The 16,890-nt window shown below is 39.6% G+C and overlaps 2 protein-coding genes and 1 non-coding gene across 5 annotated transcripts in view; all 3 read right to left on the bottom strand.

Annotated features, from left to right (window-relative positions):
- Positions 1-261: 261 nt before the first annotated feature.
- Positions 262-1,098, bottom strand: LOC141912199 (uncharacterized). Its single transcript, XM_074803412.1, has one exon. The coding sequence runs from the start codon at positions 1,096-1,098 to the stop codon at positions 262-264; it is 837 nt and encodes a 278-aa protein (XP_074659513.1).
- A 1,452-nt stretch (positions 1,099-2,550) lies between these two features.
- The window catches only part of LOC141911870 (integrin alpha-8-like), a 29,146-nt gene continuing 14,806 nt past the window's right edge, over positions 2,551-16,890 (bottom strand). For 2 of the 3 annotated variants that reach the window (XM_074802946.1, XM_074802948.1), the window contains 23 exons: positions 14,929-14,977; positions 14,701-14,790; positions 13,693-13,737; positions 13,429-13,526; positions 13,157-13,209; positions 12,667-12,766; positions 12,413-12,527; positions 11,619-11,710; positions 11,016-11,152; positions 10,662-10,766; positions 10,230-10,285; positions 9,801-9,952; positions 9,433-9,573; positions 9,265-9,332; positions 8,794-8,941; positions 7,664-7,833; positions 7,092-7,181; positions 6,255-6,540; positions 5,630-5,800; positions 5,265-5,378; positions 4,977-5,078; positions 4,295-4,420; positions 2,551-4,189 (listed from right to left, as the gene is read on the bottom strand). In XM_074802946.1, the coding sequence (XP_074659047.1) occupies positions 4,076-4,189; positions 4,295-4,420; positions 4,977-5,078; positions 5,265-5,378; positions 5,630-5,800; positions 6,255-6,540; positions 7,092-7,181; positions 7,664-7,833; positions 8,794-8,941; positions 9,265-9,332; positions 9,433-9,573; positions 9,801-9,952; positions 10,230-10,285; positions 10,662-10,766; positions 11,016-11,152; positions 11,619-11,710; positions 12,413-12,527; positions 12,667-12,766; positions 13,157-13,209; positions 13,429-13,526; positions 13,693-13,737; positions 14,701-14,790; positions 14,929-14,977 (2,622 nt within the window). In that variant the 3' untranslated portion in view covers positions 2,551-4,075. The remainder of the gene's footprint in view (positions 4,190-4,294; positions 4,421-4,976; positions 5,079-5,264; positions 5,379-5,629; positions 5,801-6,254; positions 6,541-7,091; positions 7,182-7,663; positions 7,834-8,793; positions 8,942-9,264; positions 9,333-9,432; positions 9,574-9,800; positions 9,953-10,229; positions 10,286-10,661; positions 10,767-11,015; positions 11,153-11,618; positions 11,711-12,412; positions 12,528-12,666; positions 12,767-13,156; positions 13,210-13,428; positions 13,527-13,692; positions 13,738-14,700; positions 14,791-14,928; positions 14,978-16,890) is intronic. The other variant, XM_074802947.1, reaches the window with a different exon arrangement.
- Positions 8,265-8,427, bottom strand: LOC141912388 (U1 spliceosomal RNA). The gene has a single exon (XR_012620166.1). It is a non-coding gene; the product is annotated as a U1 spliceosomal RNA (small nuclear RNA).

Raw genomic sequence — 16,890 nt, 5'->3', positions numbered from 1 at the left:
TTCAAACTCGGATATGATCCTCAGTTATTTATGTTTAAAAGATGTCGTGTGGGAATTATGAATGAGGTTGGTTGTTGAATGTTTCGCTATTTAAATCTGGCTTCTGATTTTCAATATTTTAAAAATCTTTCAGTAAAAAACGTTCTGTAATATTTTGAAGCTAGCTTGGCTTTGGTTCGTATTAACTGGCTATTTCTTGTACATATAGGGTGGCCCTGACAAGGGCCGATAGGTTATCTTTCGATCTACGATTCGAAGTTCTTATTTCTTAGCTGCTGCCTTCTTTTTCGGAGCTGCCCTCTTCACCTTCTTAGCCACGACTTTCTTCACTGGTTTCTTCGCTGCCGGTTTTTTCTTAGCTGCCGCAGACTTCTTCGCCTTTTTCGGAGATTTCGCCTTCTTCACTTTCTTGGCCGCGGTCTTTTTCTTCGGTTTCTTGGCCTTCTTCGCTTTCGGTTTCTTGGCCTTCTTGGCGGCTTTCTTTGCTGGTTTTTTCTTGGCCGGTTTCGGTTCTTTTCCGATGCGGAATCTTCCAGTAGCGCCGGTGGCAGTCGAGCCTTTCGGTCGAACGATAGCTCCGGTCTTCAGGCCTCGAGCGATGGCTAATTTCAGCATGCCCGGTAGCCGGCTGGTATTCGCGCCCGGGTGATTAGCCATAATCCATTTCTTGATACCGGCGTAAGAGGCGCCTTTGCGATCTTTCAACGCCTTGATAGCGGCTACGACCATCGACAGAGTACTTGGACCAGTCTTCTTTCCGCGTGCCTTCCTGGTCGGCGATCTCTTCCTTTTCGGCGACGCTTTTCGTTTCGGCGACGACTTGCGCTTCGGTGACGCTTTACGTTTCGGCGAGGCTTTACGTTTCGGAGACGCTTTTCGCTTCGGTGGCGATACGGATCTTCTGGGAGATCGACGTGGCGACGCCGGACGTCTGGGCGAGACGGATCTTCTCGGTGATCGGCGCGGTGAAGTTCGTCTTTTCGGCGACGCGGCTTTCTTGACGGCCTTCTTCGTCGGCGACCTGGACGTCGAGCGTCTCTTAGTCGGCGAGCGGGAACGCGATCGGGATCTCGAGCGGGTTGAACGTTGACTTGGCATGATGAAGAATTCTTTAAGTTTTCCAGTCCAGAGACAAATGCGGAATGAATCCGAGCCGCAGCGCGCTCTACTGAAATTCCCCGATTACCGACTTCGATGTGTGCGCTGCGCGGATACGATCAAAATAACGCCCGCTCCGAATCTAAAAATGACTCCTACAACCTTTTCAAGCTTATTCTATGCCCTTTTCCTATACTTACAGCGATTCAATGTCGAATCGAATCGAAAGTACGGATTCGAATTTAGGAATTGGTTTTTTAAAATTGTCAGAATTCGCCATTTCAGATGCGGAAATATCGCGCTGAAGTTCAGTTTTTCGATCGGCCCGTTTCACTTCTTCGATTCAGAACAAATTTAAGCTTAAAATCGTACGAATCAATTCTGAATCTTACATAACATTAAAATAGAGACTGTGTTTTAGTAAATGATGCATTTTATTCGTGTCTTTGTGTTGAAATGATGGGTTGAATCGGGCCGTAAAGTGACCAGACCGCGCGCTTCAAATTCTAGAAAATCCAAGATGGTTCCTTATTTCTGCCCAGTTCATTTCACATTCATCCGACCCCTGGTCTTTTCTTCTGAATCAGACTACGATTTTACCAATGTTTAATATCCTTTTCGGAAGCGTTTTAAATCAAAAGCAATGAATGCCTTGTTTTTCGTGAAATTAGATGAATGAGGGCAGATTTTTTGCCACGACGAGAGTCAAAATTTAGGCCTAAAACCTCGGCTCATGTAAAAAGTTTTGCACCGTCAATCTGCCTCGAAGTAATCTCAACTCCAGACTTTACCGGCTTTTATGCGGTGAGGTATAGCCCAATATGCACGGATAAATAAATACGGTACCGAATATTTCGACTTCGGCTACTCAAGAAAAAAGGACCGGAATTGTTTGTAGGGTTTGAGGCTTGAGATTGGCCACGGGGGTAGGGCCAGCCGGGGTGTTCAGTTTTCTTCGAGCCCTCGATCCCAAGTCCTAAACTCTGCACGATAAAAATATCACCTGATATCATAATGAAGAATTTTTGAATGATCAAAATGACTTGTACTGGTTCTTCGAGACTAGACTAGGGAAGCCATTTTAGTGTGAAACAAATCTACCTGAATTTTTCTGTGTTAACAAACTATTATTCTTCGGTGAAATATTGCTCTTATATGATATCTGCCCTTTATATTGAATTCCTGGATTGTGGGAATAATGACAAGAAAATATTTATCTAATACCTGACGCGGATGAGATGCGGGTTTGATTCAAGACCAAGCCATATAGATCAGATACCGGTACCCAGAAAAAATATATAAAAAAATCATTTAGTCAACGACTCTCTGCATGCAGAATACTCAAGCTTTGTACCTCAAACGACGGTGACGACGACATTGATCGGAAGCTCGAAATTAAAACAAAAACTGTCGTCGATTTTATAATAAGTAGTTTTTTTTTATTCCGTTTTTCTTTCATAAAAATACGTTACATATTTACATACATTATATTATGCACACATTATCATTATCATTATCATTATCGTTTCAAGTACCCGCAGAATGAAATGAGAGTTCTGATATATTATCAATATAAACTATTAATACATGATTGATATATTCGACAGGCTGGAAAAAATGTTCCCACACAAAATACTCTAGAATATTCATGATATATATTATTATACTTTGATAGATATTATCAACATTTGAAATGACTCCGAATCAGTTAAACAAAAACCCAAATAATTACATCTTGTATTCATCTAATTTACTAAATAAATTAATTACACGCTAGATATTCTATTCTATAGTATACTATAAGACAAGTGAGTGTCACTAACCTATAACGGACTATTTTGTTTCTAAGACAAGTGAATGTTTGTCATAAATTTGAAGAGAAATCCCAGAGTTCTACGGAGACAAACTAATAACGAGTAGTGACGTAGATTCAATATTCCAGCCAGCTTTAGAATTTTCAGGCTCATAGAATTGCTAGGCGTCACTAGTCAACTCCAAGTTTCTGGGTTAATATTTCCTGGGATATTATTTTCTTACGTTTTATTTGCTTATATATAAATCTAACTTTTGTCCATCCGGGCTTCGTAGCCAATCAGATCATACGTTGATCATACAAGGCTTCCGATTGGCTGAATAAATGCTTTGATAAATTTGAGCGGTAACCAGTCTTCATAACACGATATGCGCAGTGCCGTAGAGGTTTAGAGAATTGAAACTCTTCTAGTTAGAATTTATTCGGCATTCAATTTCGCAACGATCTTATGATTCAAGCTTCATGCTTAGCTTGGACTTAAAAAGCAATTTCATATCCGCTTTTGAATGACTTTGTAACCAGCTCACTGTGAGCCCGGAAAACGAATCATAGGGTTGCACAATCGCGTGGCTTTGATTACTTAGTTCTCTTACTAATCTAATAACTTAAACCCAGTCTTGTTTTAGTGCTATCTAACAAGGTAAAGACCGGTCTAGGCACAATTTAGTTCTATAACCATTCTAACAACCCACATGGCTGCATACCCCAGTAACAAATTGAATTTTTTCAGAACGTTTCATTCAAATATGAACGAAAATGTTCTAATCAATCAATAACTAACAGCAAGACCCACAGTAATATCGTTCATATTTCTGTTCAAAGTAATCAGTAAACAACTTAAATTGGACTTTGTTAAGTCACGACTGTTCCACTGGGCCCTGATTTCATGCCCATAAGGACTTCACTGACACACCACATATCCACCACCACCACTCACAGTCTAAATGCATCGCGATTCTATTTTTCACTTTCAAGGACCCTGGATTAAGCGACCCACTAGTAGGCTACCAGATCAACGCCAGCCAGTCCTTCAAAATAAGTCCAAAACCACAATTTTGGCGTTCAAAACAATTCGCCGATGACCCGGAGCCCAGGGCTTTCACTCTTTGTGCGTATATCAAACGATTTGAACGGTGTTAGAGGAAACTAACGATGATCAGTCGATCAGACTTCGCTTCCGTCGTGATCGGTGTAATGGTATAGATCCGCTTTATGAGGAGGAGGCATCATATCCGTATTGTCTAAATTCTCCGCTTTCTGGCGTTTGAAGAAACCGCACTGGAAAAATTAAATCAAATATAGATTAATATCTGCCTTCATTGACGCCATATTTTGTCAGGTCCAAAAATTGTATTGTCTTAAATACATTCACCAGCTTCTCACCTTCCAGAGCATGATGCTGATAAGAATGAGGGCTAGAAGACCCAGAGCTACTCCTAAAGCTATCACCCATAGTGGCACTCGATAGTCATCAGTTGTCATGTTGCCTGCTGTGGCGTATGTGCTAACCTATCACAAAATAAAGACATTCAGAGTCAAATTAAACCCATACAACTGTGGAACTGGATTCATTGTCAAATTAAACCCACAAAACTGTGGAACTGGATTCAGAGTCGAATTAAACCCACACAACTGTGGAACTGAATCCAAAATCAAATTAAGCCCACACAACTGTGGAACTGGATTCAGAGTCAAATTAAACCCACACAACTGTGGAACTGGATCCAAAGTCAAATTAAACCCACACAACTGTGGAACTGGATCCAGAGTCAAATTAAACCCACACAACTGTGGAACTGGATTCAGAGTTGAGTTAAACCCACACAACTGTGGAACTGGATTCACAGTCAAATGCAACCCACAGAACTGTGGAACTGGATTCAGAGTCAAATGAAACCCACACAACTGTGGAACTGGATTCAGAGTCAAATACAACCGACATAACTGTGGAACTGGATTCACAGTCGAATTAAACCCACACAACTGTGGAACTGGATTCAGAGTCGCATTAAATCCACACAACTGTGAAACTGGATCTGGTTATTTTGTGGCAGTGTTCACGTACCTGGAATGTATCAATGGAATAAGAGATTGGTTTTATATCGTAGGGAACATCCATTACTTGCGCCACTCCCTCCGACTGAATCACTACGTCATACAGTTCATTCTGAAACGATCCATCAGAAAAAAAACTGTAACAAAACTTACAAATCTAATTACATAATTCCTCGAAATTACCGTTGAACTTTTAAAAATAAAACACTTTAGATAAAATTACAACAATTTCTATCTTCAGTGAGAACTTTAGGTGGTTACTGTCAATAAAAGTTGGAAAACATTTAGGCGTACTTACCATCATCAACGTATGAAGCCATAGTCTAGATCTGAGTTGTATGAGAACACTGTCCGACTTGTCCATACGCCCGATATTACACCTGATCACGCTACACCACCGACTCTCACAAACCTGCAAATATACAACATCGCGACACGCTATCATAGAAATCTAACCCACAAAATTTCTACGCCCAGTTCACACATGGGTGGGGCAGATCAAGTATTTACAAAGGAGAGGCTGCTCTGCTGATGATTTTGAAAGATTGGTCTCCTTTCATACATTCTTCATCAAACTATCGTGTAGCATCCGAATCGTTTATGCGTCCAAGGCCTATACAACAACAGCCATCCGTTCACACTATACTTTAAAGAAACACTTACAAATTTCTTGAAGTAATTTCTCTTTTTTGTTGTTAGAAAGCGTTTTTCTCGTTGTTTCGTCGAGCGTTTTTCTCGCCGTTTCGCTGGTGCTGTTGTTGCCGCTGCTGTTGATGTTGCCTTTCCTTCAATGACCGGTAAATATTTGACGTCACCGTCTTCGCGGTATTGCAACTAGTATATCGTGAATAAAAACAAAGAAATGTATCGTGCAATAGAAACTGGTATTTTCAAACTGTTAACACTGTATTGGGAACGGACCCCTTAACATCAGGACTGTGGAATTGAGTCTAGAATTGAAACTGGATCCAAGTTTGTGAAACTGGATCCAGTTCCACAGTCATGAGTAAGAGTTAACTGTGAGTTAAATTTAGTTCATTTTCATTGAGTTAACTCTGAGTCAAATCTTAACTCAGAACTGTGGAACTGGGTCCAGGATCCTGGATTGTGGATTTGCCCGCTGAGCTGTGGAACTGGCTAAAACTGTGGAACTGGATCCAGAACTGTCGAACTGGGTCTAGAACCTGTGGAACTGGAACCAAGAACTGCGGAACTAGATCTAGAAGTGTGAAACTTGGTCCGAAACTGAGGAACTGGGTGCTGTGGAATTGGCGCCCCAGCTGAATACCTTAATGTCTTCTGGATTTACATATTCCGCAACGCAATGACCTTCGCCTTTGATGACCTTGGGCATCTCGACCAGGTAAAGCAGATGTTCGTTGTTCTCCGAGATGATGCTTGGCCAGAGGATCTCCACGTCTGCGCGGCTGATCGAACTGGGTCCGATATTCTTCAGCTGGTACAGATGAGTCACCTCAGGTCCGACATCTCGTTCTCGCAGGTATTTCGCTGGTAACTTCACGAACTCAGCGGCGTCGGTGATGTTAAATACCAGTTGTTCCGGGTTCGAAACCCTGTAACGTAAAAATATAAAAAAATAAATATAAAAATATAAAATATAAATATAAAAAAAATTACATAAAATGAACACGACTCCAGTCGTTTGTTTTAAGTCGAGACCTTTAAATTTGCTACGACAGCCATTTCGAAAATATAATTTACATAATTTATGCACGAATCATTTTCGTGGATGGCGACTATCCTGACTAGCTAAGTATAATGCTCTTTTACTGATGAAATATCGTTATGAAATAGAAAAAATTATAGGCCTATAAAAGTGTCATCTAAGAAGGCAAACGAGATATGTTACATATCCATGGTACTTTATGTCGTCCTTTTGATATAGATCGATAGACGCGTTGAGGCCTAGTTTTTTAACGACTCGGTACTTGAAAGTGATGATACATATTATATCAACATTTATTACATCCTCAGTTTTGTTTTATAGGCCATTTCTTAAGTTATCATACGCGTTGCATTCACGAAGGACGAAATGTTATTCGTGTTCACCGATGCTACGATATTTTACTATATTGCCCGGTCAGCTGGAGTATTATTGACTTGCCCGGTCAGCTGGATCTGTGCTACGACTCTGATTGGAATATGGAGAATGACAGCGTTGTCAGCCGACGTGCTGATGTTTTCCGCGTTAGTGCTGCAAAGAAAAAAAATAACATTTAACAATAATTATTACCGAGTCTTCAAACAAAAACTAAAAAATCTTTGTAGAATCTCAATCTAGATTTACAGAATGATATCAACTTACGGGGGAAGACTCAATTGAAAATGAGTCAGACACCCAGGTTAAAGGTATCTAAATTAACCGGGGGTAGGTTTTACAGACTGGTCTTACCTTTAACCGTTGGGTTAACTCAATTGAAAATGAGTCAGACACCCAGGTTAAAGGTATCTAAATTAACCGGGGGTAGGTTTTACAGACTGGTCTTACCTTTAACCGTTGGGTTAACTCAATTGAAAATGAGTCAGACACCCAGGTTAAAGGTATCTAAATTAACCGGGGATAGGTTTTACAGACTGGTCTTACCTTTAACCGTGGGGTTAACTCAATTGAAAAAGAATTGAATTAACCCCCGGGTATAAGGTAATGTCGGTCTGTAAAACCGGGTTCTGATTTACCTGTTCACGTTTAATTCAAATTTCAAAGAGTCAACCGTTGCCGTCAACTGCGACGTCGTCATAGTAACGGTGAATTGCGATTTTGATTGGCCGATCAACGGATTGCCGACGCTGCAGACTACGTAGCTACTGTTATTGATGCTGGACAGGCCGCAACTGACTCCAGATTTCTGAAGAGAAAATGAGGAAAAAAATCTTCAAGAAATTCACATCAATCAAACCATGCTTATATTTAGTTTAAAAAAAAAACACTCGGCCCGATTCCTCTCGCGCTGGGATTCGTCAGAGGATACCTTGCTTTGACGGTCAGTTGTTACGAGATGGCTTTAAAGTAACCCCTTGGTATCTTCGTATTACTTCTCCTTTTACCGGGTGTTTGCGACAGCGGCCTTTCGCTGGCCCAAACGAAAATCTACATTGCTCTTTCTATAATACAGTGCTTGGTGACAAATTGTGAATTATATTAACGTTTATCCTTTTTTCATCCCTTGAATCTATAGCCTGTCATACACAATCCAGGATACAACGTAAGATCTCGACTACACTTCGCAATTATTCGGGTAGCAGTATCGCGGGAGGATATTAATTTTACTTGTGTAAAGAGGGGATAGCGCGAACGCAGTCCCCCACTACCAGAAATTGTACACCCGAGTCTCCCACATTTGGGGAGATCGTATGGGTCAACCAGTCTTTGTGCAATGACAGGCCTCGCCATAGAGGCACCGCCTTCCAGATCACGGTGGACCTCTGTGCCAGGTAAGTATGCTTACGTAACGTCCGCCATTTTATATATACGTCTGACCCGGTTTTTATGTGACCGGTGTTCAAATTATATCATAAATCGATCAATATCTACATTTACTCAAATTTATTTTCAATATTTCACTTGTTGTAATTCCATCAAATATTGTTTGATATTCTCAAGTAGATATAAAAACGTTTTTGTTAAATATGTAGCGCTATTTTGATACTTAGACTCCAACTGCTGATTACAATAAAAGCCACTACGCGGCGCTATTCATAAGATGGCGACTTTTTTATTTTTCTCTCGATATGTAAATATTTGCGATTTTTGCGATGAATTAGCATAAGATTTCCGAATACAATGGATAATCGCGTATTATGAATACCTTTTCTTTCGTATCGATGTTGAAATATCCGACACCAGGGGGCAGTTTAATATAAACGGTCGCCTCGTAAGCATCCTCTAGTTTATTGAGAATCGTCGTTACGAATTCTATGGCGTCTTTGCTGCCGATTGTGTGAAATTTAGTGATTCTGAAATAAAAAAGAAACAGGTTTTCGTTTCCTACTTTATTCAATTTACAATTAATAATGTAGATCTTTAAAACCGAAATGATGTCTGCCTACACAAACCCCACTGTGACGTCATCAAATTACCGAATAGTGATTTAGCTTAGAGACCCTTTTAGAAAAGATGGCTATTTCGATGAATCCCCTATGACATCATCAAATTGAAGCAATCTAATGACGTCACAGGGGGATTTATGGAGGCGGCCAACTTTTTCGAGAATTTCGATCAGATCACTTGGAGATGATGTCATAGGGGGATTTATGAAGTCTGGGTAAAAATGACCTACTTCTTAGTTTTGACGACCAAATCTGGAATACAGATATTGTCGGGGCCACAGTTAGTCTTAAACCTCGCCTGAAAATTTCAAAAGGAACGACTTTTAAAAAATCCTATCCAAGATGGAGAAAATTAATTCTATTGACCGAGTCTGGAGTTGATAAATGACGAGTCTTACCTGGGATACGAGTAGGTTACGAGTTCCGGATTGAAACTGATCCAGTATCGGCAGCAATTCTTTCGGTTTCGGGTTCGACTTTTCGACCAGACGATATTTCAAACTGCTCGACAACGGCGTCAGTTTATCGCGAATCGTTTTCTACAATTCGAATTTGAAATTAACGAATTTTACCTTCTACTAGTGACACCTGGTGGATCCTCACTTACGACAAGTGGAATCCTATATTGCCGCAGTAGTTAATGCCCTACTGTACACTAGAGACACCTGGTGGATCCTCACTTGCCACACGTGGAATCCTCTTTTGCCGCAGTAGCTGATGCCCTACTGCACACTAGCGACATCTGGTGAACATGTTGATTACTTACCGATAAATAAACGATATCCTCGCGGCACCAGAGCGATGCTTTGTTTAACTGAGCGCTGATGTTGATTCGATGTGGATTCAATTCGGTGTTGATGAATAAAGCACGCGGTGCGTCCGAATTCAAGTGATCCAACTCTAATTCTAAATGTAACTCTAAACAAAAAACAAACAAAATAACATTAAAAACAGTGAGCGATTTGTGAAAAATATTGTCATTAAAATTGTGAGGGTCTAGAGACCAAATTAATAAGCGGAGGTCAAAGGTCAAGTTCGATGATGTCATTTGGGGATATGTGGAGTCAGCCATCTTTTCTGGTGGAATGTGTATTGATCGTGGCACACATCTTTGAAAAGGATTTATTGGACAACTCACTTGTAGGTAATCTGTCGATGATGATGATGTCATAGGGGGTTTATGGTTCTCACTCACCTATTTGATCGGGTACACCAATACCTCCATACAGCAAACATGTCCTCAAAGTTAAACTACACAAGAAAAAAATGAAACGTCTTGAAAACTGGCCAAGTGTTAGCGGCTCACTTAGATCAGGGCTAGTTGCACATTCATGGCTCAGATGTAAGACCAGTCTAAGAACAACTTTAGGTCTATAGCTAAATCTAAAAGACCGGTCTTAGTCTCAAGGTCTATATACTCTTTGACTTAAGTCACGACTGTGCGACAGGAGCCAGTTGCACAGTCATCGCTTGAGACCAATAAGTCTCTTAAGACTTGTCTAAAGTTGTTAGAATGGCTATAGAACTAAGTTGGTCTTAGACTGGTCTTAAGTCTAAGTCATGACTATGCAGCCAGCCTCTGATGTTTTCACACAATTTGAGATTTTCGAGATTTGGAAAATCTTACCAAGTCACTTTTCGTCCGTTGCCAATATCGCAATCGGCGTCGTCGAGGTCTATCACATCGGGAATGAAATTCATCGTCGGGTTTAGTTTTATTATCGGTCGAGACCTAGAAAATAGCAGGAGAGGACAAATTATCACTGAGGAGAGAATCAGTATGCAATTGAATTTGACCAATGGGAGGCGAGGTTATTTGAATCTAGCCAATCAGAGACGAGATGGAATCTGATTAATCAGGGACGAGATATAATTGGAATATGGCCAATCAAAGGCGAGATAGGATGACTCTGACCAATAACCGTATTCAAAATTAAGATTACTACGCGCCAATCAGAATTTCGATGTTATTGTTACTGACCTGAGCACGACTGCTTTATCGGATTCGTACGCGCCGATCAATAAGTCCGGGTAGTGATTGTCATCTAAATCAATCCCTCCAGATATTGAAAACCCGAACGTTTTCAAACCCGGCGAAACATCGTTGGCTTTTATCACCTAGGAATAAAAAACAACAGTTGCGAATTCGAAGGTCTTTGGCGAAAATCTGTTTTATATATTTCCAACTCTGATAAATTTCAATAAATCCCATAAATTTTCATCCCTGACTTATTCCCTAAATTGTCAGAAATTAAAGCAAATTAAGATTTGAAATATCAAAGGTCGCAGTTTTGTGGATATCAGATTTTCATTGTTGCCCAGTCGCTTGCCAGAGCAGGCTTGATGGAAGATTGTTTACATGAACCGGGACCGAAATGTCTAATTAAGTACTTCGATTATAACAGAAAATTCCGTAAGATCGACTCAATCTGGTACTCGGAATTCGATTTCTGATTCAAATCGAAACCCCGCTTTCGTTCCGGCAAGCGTGATGGGTTTATAACACGACAAGTAGAATCAAATTTTATCTTATAGACAAGAAGGAAGATCATTTAAATTTCTAGATGAAAGTCTATGCGCTTACCTGGGACGGTTCCCGTATGATACCGTCGATAGAACCGTGGTAAATGTACACTACCCCCTGTTCGTCCTCGTACGGGGCTGTCACTGCTAAATCTGTACGTAGAATAAAATAGAGTTGTTTGTGAGATGAGGTCGATGTTTATATGGTTACAAAGATAATAATAGTACATATTTTCAAATCAAGGATTGTTTGACGTTTGCTTCGCGAATTAAGTCCCACATTTAGCAGACCGAAAAGTTAAACTATCAAAATGTTTTCTTATAATCAAATCCCAATTTTCGGTATTCCACTAAAAGAACCATTTTCAAGGAACATTCATAATCTAAATCTAAACCATTCCTTTAAATGGTTCTAAATCTAAACCATTTCTTAAAATAGTTCTTAATCTAAACCATTCCTTTAAATGGTTCTAAATCCAAACCATTCCTTAAAATGGTTCTAAATCTAAACCATTCCTTAAAATGGTTCTAAATCTAACCATTCCTTTAAATGGTTCTAAATCTAAACCATTCCTTTAAATGGTTCTAAATCCAAACCATTCCTTAAAATGGTTCTAAATCTAAACCATTCCTTAAAATGGTTCTAAATCTAAACCATTCCTTTAAATGGTTCTAAATCGAAAACCGAAAATTCGGATCTTCAGCCGATGAATAATTTTAACATTTTGAAATTCTAATTTTCCAGCTCTCTGATTGTGGGACTTCTTGTAAATAATATACATCATTATAACGGAATATTGGTGTTATTTAAGAAAAATATTTAAAAATTTCATTAATTGAAAGAAAAATATTTACCGGCTATTCCGTCGCTGTTGATATCGTTGAGTTTGGTCAGCGCCTGTCCGAAACGAGACTTGTGTCCGAACCCGTCGATGTAGTGGTAGTTATCCGTAGAGAAACGCTGAGGACTCTGCGCGCAAAAATAGACGAAGAAGCCGCGATCAGTTTTAAAAGCGAGAAACTCGGGACTCGAACCCGGCGTAGTTCTTCAAGGTCGATGGAAGTTCGGCACCCCACAGAAAGGGTTAATATTTGATCGTTCGACTTACCCCTCTCGGATTTTGGTAATAAATGAAAACTCGACCTGTGTCGTAATTTTCAGATTTGTAACTCGAGTAAAATGGAGCCCCCACAATTATATCATCGGCTCTGAAAACATTTAGAACAGTTGAAGTAGTTGTTTAGAATAAATCTCCTAGGAAAAATAAACATGCTAATCGGCGTTTCGTTGTAAAGTTCTCGTGTACAGAACTCGGTCCGCAGAGCCGTCAACACGTCATAACGTGACCTTTTGTCGTACGCGCCATAAACTGGTTTGTACCAGAACAATCCGAAACTGACCTATCCGGTCAATCTATAGATCGCGCATGAGTGGACTTTGAAAGGTTCGTTCGCCGTTTCGATCTGAGCGCGATCTCTCAGACCGTGCCTCGTAAAATGATAATTCGAATATCTCAGAGGTGCTACGACGAAATCGAGTTTCAGAATTCAGCCGTGCGACTCGGTCCTACTTATGGGGAATCACCAAGCTCTACTTACCCATCTCCGTTCAAATCGACTACAGCCATCGAATATCCAAAATATGCTCCAAACTGAAATTGTATAAATGACTTTTTTTCAAATCAATTTCATTATCAAAAATCTTTCTAAGTTTTTCATACTTCAACAACGGATTTTTGTCCGTATAGGCTATCTAAAATTGGCACTTGAGAAATTTGCTATTGATATGAACTATTGTGAACTTCTAATCCAATTAAGGTGAGAGATGGCTTATTTTTCAATTGGTTCAGAGTCGAATAAAAGCGACGTACCTGTTCTCCTGTTATGTTATGAAGATATTCCATGTTGTGGTCATAAATCATGACTCGACCCAGCAGACCATCCGCCCGGGGCACACCGGCCACATAATCTATTTAGTTAAAAAATCAAACATGAACAAATTTCAAATTCGACGCTACGTGTCACATGTAACAGTATAAATACGTCAGAATTATCATTGAGTTAGATATCGATTTTATCAGGAATTAATTAATCTATTGCTATACAATTGGAGGAAGCATCGATTGAATTCGTACCTGGTTTGTCGTCGAACGTAAATTCGCCGATTCCGGTGGAATAGCCTATAAAATGTACGAATAGTTTTCTTAGATGAAAACCAGGAGGCGCTGATACCGAAAGGAAATCCCTAGGGGTAACTTTGATACCCAGTCTATAAAACCGGGTCCAGGTTAAGGATTTATCCCTAGGGATAACTTTGATACCCAGTCTATAAAACCGGGTCCAGGTTAAGGATTTGCACCTAGGGATAACTTTGATACCCAGTCTATAAAACCGTGTCCAGGGTAAGGATTTATCCCTAGGGATAACTTTGATACCCAGTCTATAAAACCGGGTCCAGGTTAAGGATTTATCCCTAGGGATAACTTTGATACCCAGTCTATAAAACCGGGTCCAGGTTAAGGATTTGCACCTAGGGGTAACTTTGATACCCAGTCTATAAAACCGGGTCCAGGTTAAGGATTTATCCCTAGGGATAACTTTGATACCCAGTCTATAAAACCAGGCCCAGGTTAAGGATTTGTCCCTAGGGATAACTTTGATACCCAGTCTATAAAACCAGGCCCAGGTTAAGGATTTGTCCCTAGGGATAACTTTGATACCCAGTCTATAAAACCAGGTCCAGTTTAAGGATTTATCCCTAGGGATAACTTTGATACCCAGTCTATAAAACCGGCTCCAGGTTAAGGATTTATCCCTAGGGATAACTTTGATACCCAGTCTATAAAACCGGGACCAGGTTAAGGATTTATCCCTAGGGATGACTTTGATACCCAGTCTATAAAACCAGGTCCAGGTTAAGGATTTATCCCTAGGGATCACTTTGATACCCAGTCTATAAAACCAGGTCCAGGTTAAGGATTTATCCCTAGGGATAACTTTGATACCCAGTCTATAAGACCAGGTCCAGGTTAAGGATTTATCCCTAGGGATAACTTCAAGACCCAGTTCACAAAATCTACGAGGTGAATTATGTTGAAATAATTGCTCGACAGATGAAGCCGCACCCGAAAATAAAGTCATACCTTGATAGCTGTAATCTTCACTGTAATGACCTTCCCTTGTTTCCAAGTGCTGTTTCGACACTTCTAGTAAATTGTTGGAAAAAAGTTGACCTGGAAACAAAACCCCGAAATTATCGAAAGTAAGAATGTGTGCAGAACAATATATCTGTTCTTTTGACGTGTCATCAATTCTTTCGATGTGCAAAAATATAGTGTTTTCTCTTAAAATTATTGTTTTAAGAAAGTTACCTTGCCAAAACCAGCTCCCAACGGCTCCTATCAACAGCGTTCTGCCATCCTAGATATAACGAGGAAGAATGAAATTTGAAATACGAAAAGCAGAAAATCACAAAACAATTGCCTGAGAAATTTATCAATACACGTGTGCTGAGTGTCTGATAAATCTGTGTTACGCAGCTTTAAGATTAACTAAGTATAATTGTATCTAACTTTGATTATTTAATCTTTTAGAAGGTAAGGTAGGTAGACCTGGATGTTTTCTTGAGGATGGATTGTTGAAATGCAATGATAAAAGACATGGGTGAGCACTGGGTGGGCCATGAAAACAGAATCGAACAAAAAGCTACAGATTGTTCCATTTTTCCCTTTATTGTGTTAAATGCCCAGCTGCGATATACGTGTCGTGGTATTTATAATATTCACGGATGCATTTTCTAATTGTTGTGATTTTGCTTATAGGCTAAATCGATCGTTCGACTTTTCAAATTCAACCGTTTTAAGGTGAAACTTATTTCACGGAATTTAACCCCGGGACGGCATCGCGATCGTAGCGATCATTTTTTTCGAGGATTAAAATTCCGATCGCGAGTCGTTTTCAACTTATCGTGACCCGAAGAACAGCTACGAACTGCGTGTATTCCTGACACGAATTGTTCGAGTAAATATTATCAGAAATCGTAGACGGAGGTCGCGGACCTGGCCACCATCATCGGAGAGTAACCCTCTCGTCCGCGCGATCTCGAGTTCATAAACACGTGATCGCGGTCACTTGAAGGTTACTATAAACTATACGAATTGACGCCTGTTTAATCAAGTATCGTCTGCGTCAGATATAAAGATTGACTGTTGGATAAACTGTGAAGTATTAGCTCTATGTATTTGTAATCTGACGATGCTTTCGGTAACACAGAGCACGCGCGGTCGACTCGTAGTATAAACCATGCACGCTCTCCTCGACGTGTTTCACTACTGTGTATTCAGGACGAGAGATAGAACTCGAAGAATCTCAACCCCGCCGCCTTAAAGTGCAAACTAAGAGAGCCTTGTCGTGAAAGGTTCGATTCGACCAGAGGGGACAGATCCGAGAGAAAGAAGCAACACGTCTGGTTACTACGAAACCTTGGAAGTGACTGATTTTATTTCACATAGATGGAGAATAAACATAAACAAGATGTCATCCACAGTAAATATATAAACACAAACCAGATGAGCGGCTTAGTAACCGAACTTTCGAAACACTCCCGGCGGCGGGAAGAAAAAATAGGATGTATAATCAATTAGGAATACCTATGAGGTTAATAAGCCTACGTAAAAAATGAGAAATTAATCAATTTCCAATTTCATATCAGAATCACTAAATCTTCGATACATCAAGTTTGCATTACTCTTAATCTTCATTTAACACAAAACTGAGATTGCTTTGACATTAAACATTGACATTAAGCTTTGACGTTAAACTTTGACATTGCGTTGTGTCTCAACTAAAATATAGGTGTATACATGATAACTAGGATATTGTATAGCATTATTATGAGATAACAGATTACAATATTGATTGACGTATTCTTGAAATTAAAAACATGTGAATATCAGAAATAAAAAGAACATTTACTCCGATATATATTCAGGTATATAATAGAAAGGAAATTACATAATATTTCAACATTAATACAATTTGTGCTTGAATGTATACATACATGATTTTCACTGTTAAGATTCAACTTACATTTCAATTAACATTAAATTTTACATATATACTATGGTGATCGTCATTTACACATTTTAATAATTGAAAAACATAGAAGAACATGTTCTTAACATTATAAATCTTCAAAAATGAAATTAACTCATATTAAGAAACATTATGAACATAAGTTTGAATTATACTCTGATTAGGCTGAACCTGTGCATTAGTCGACCAGTTTGTCACACCAGTTTTTTATTTTATTTCTAGCGTTCAATGCTGCATTT

The sequence above is a fragment of the Tubulanus polymorphus genome, chromosome 10, assembly GCF_964204645.1.
Source record: "Tubulanus polymorphus chromosome 10, tnTubPoly1.2, whole genome shotgun sequence".
NCBI lineage: Eukaryota > Metazoa > Nemertea > Palaeonemertea > Tubulaniformes > Tubulanidae > Tubulanus > Tubulanus polymorphus.
The sequence above is the reverse complement of the archived record's forward strand: the minus strand, read 5'-3'. Positions and strand labels throughout refer to the sequence as shown.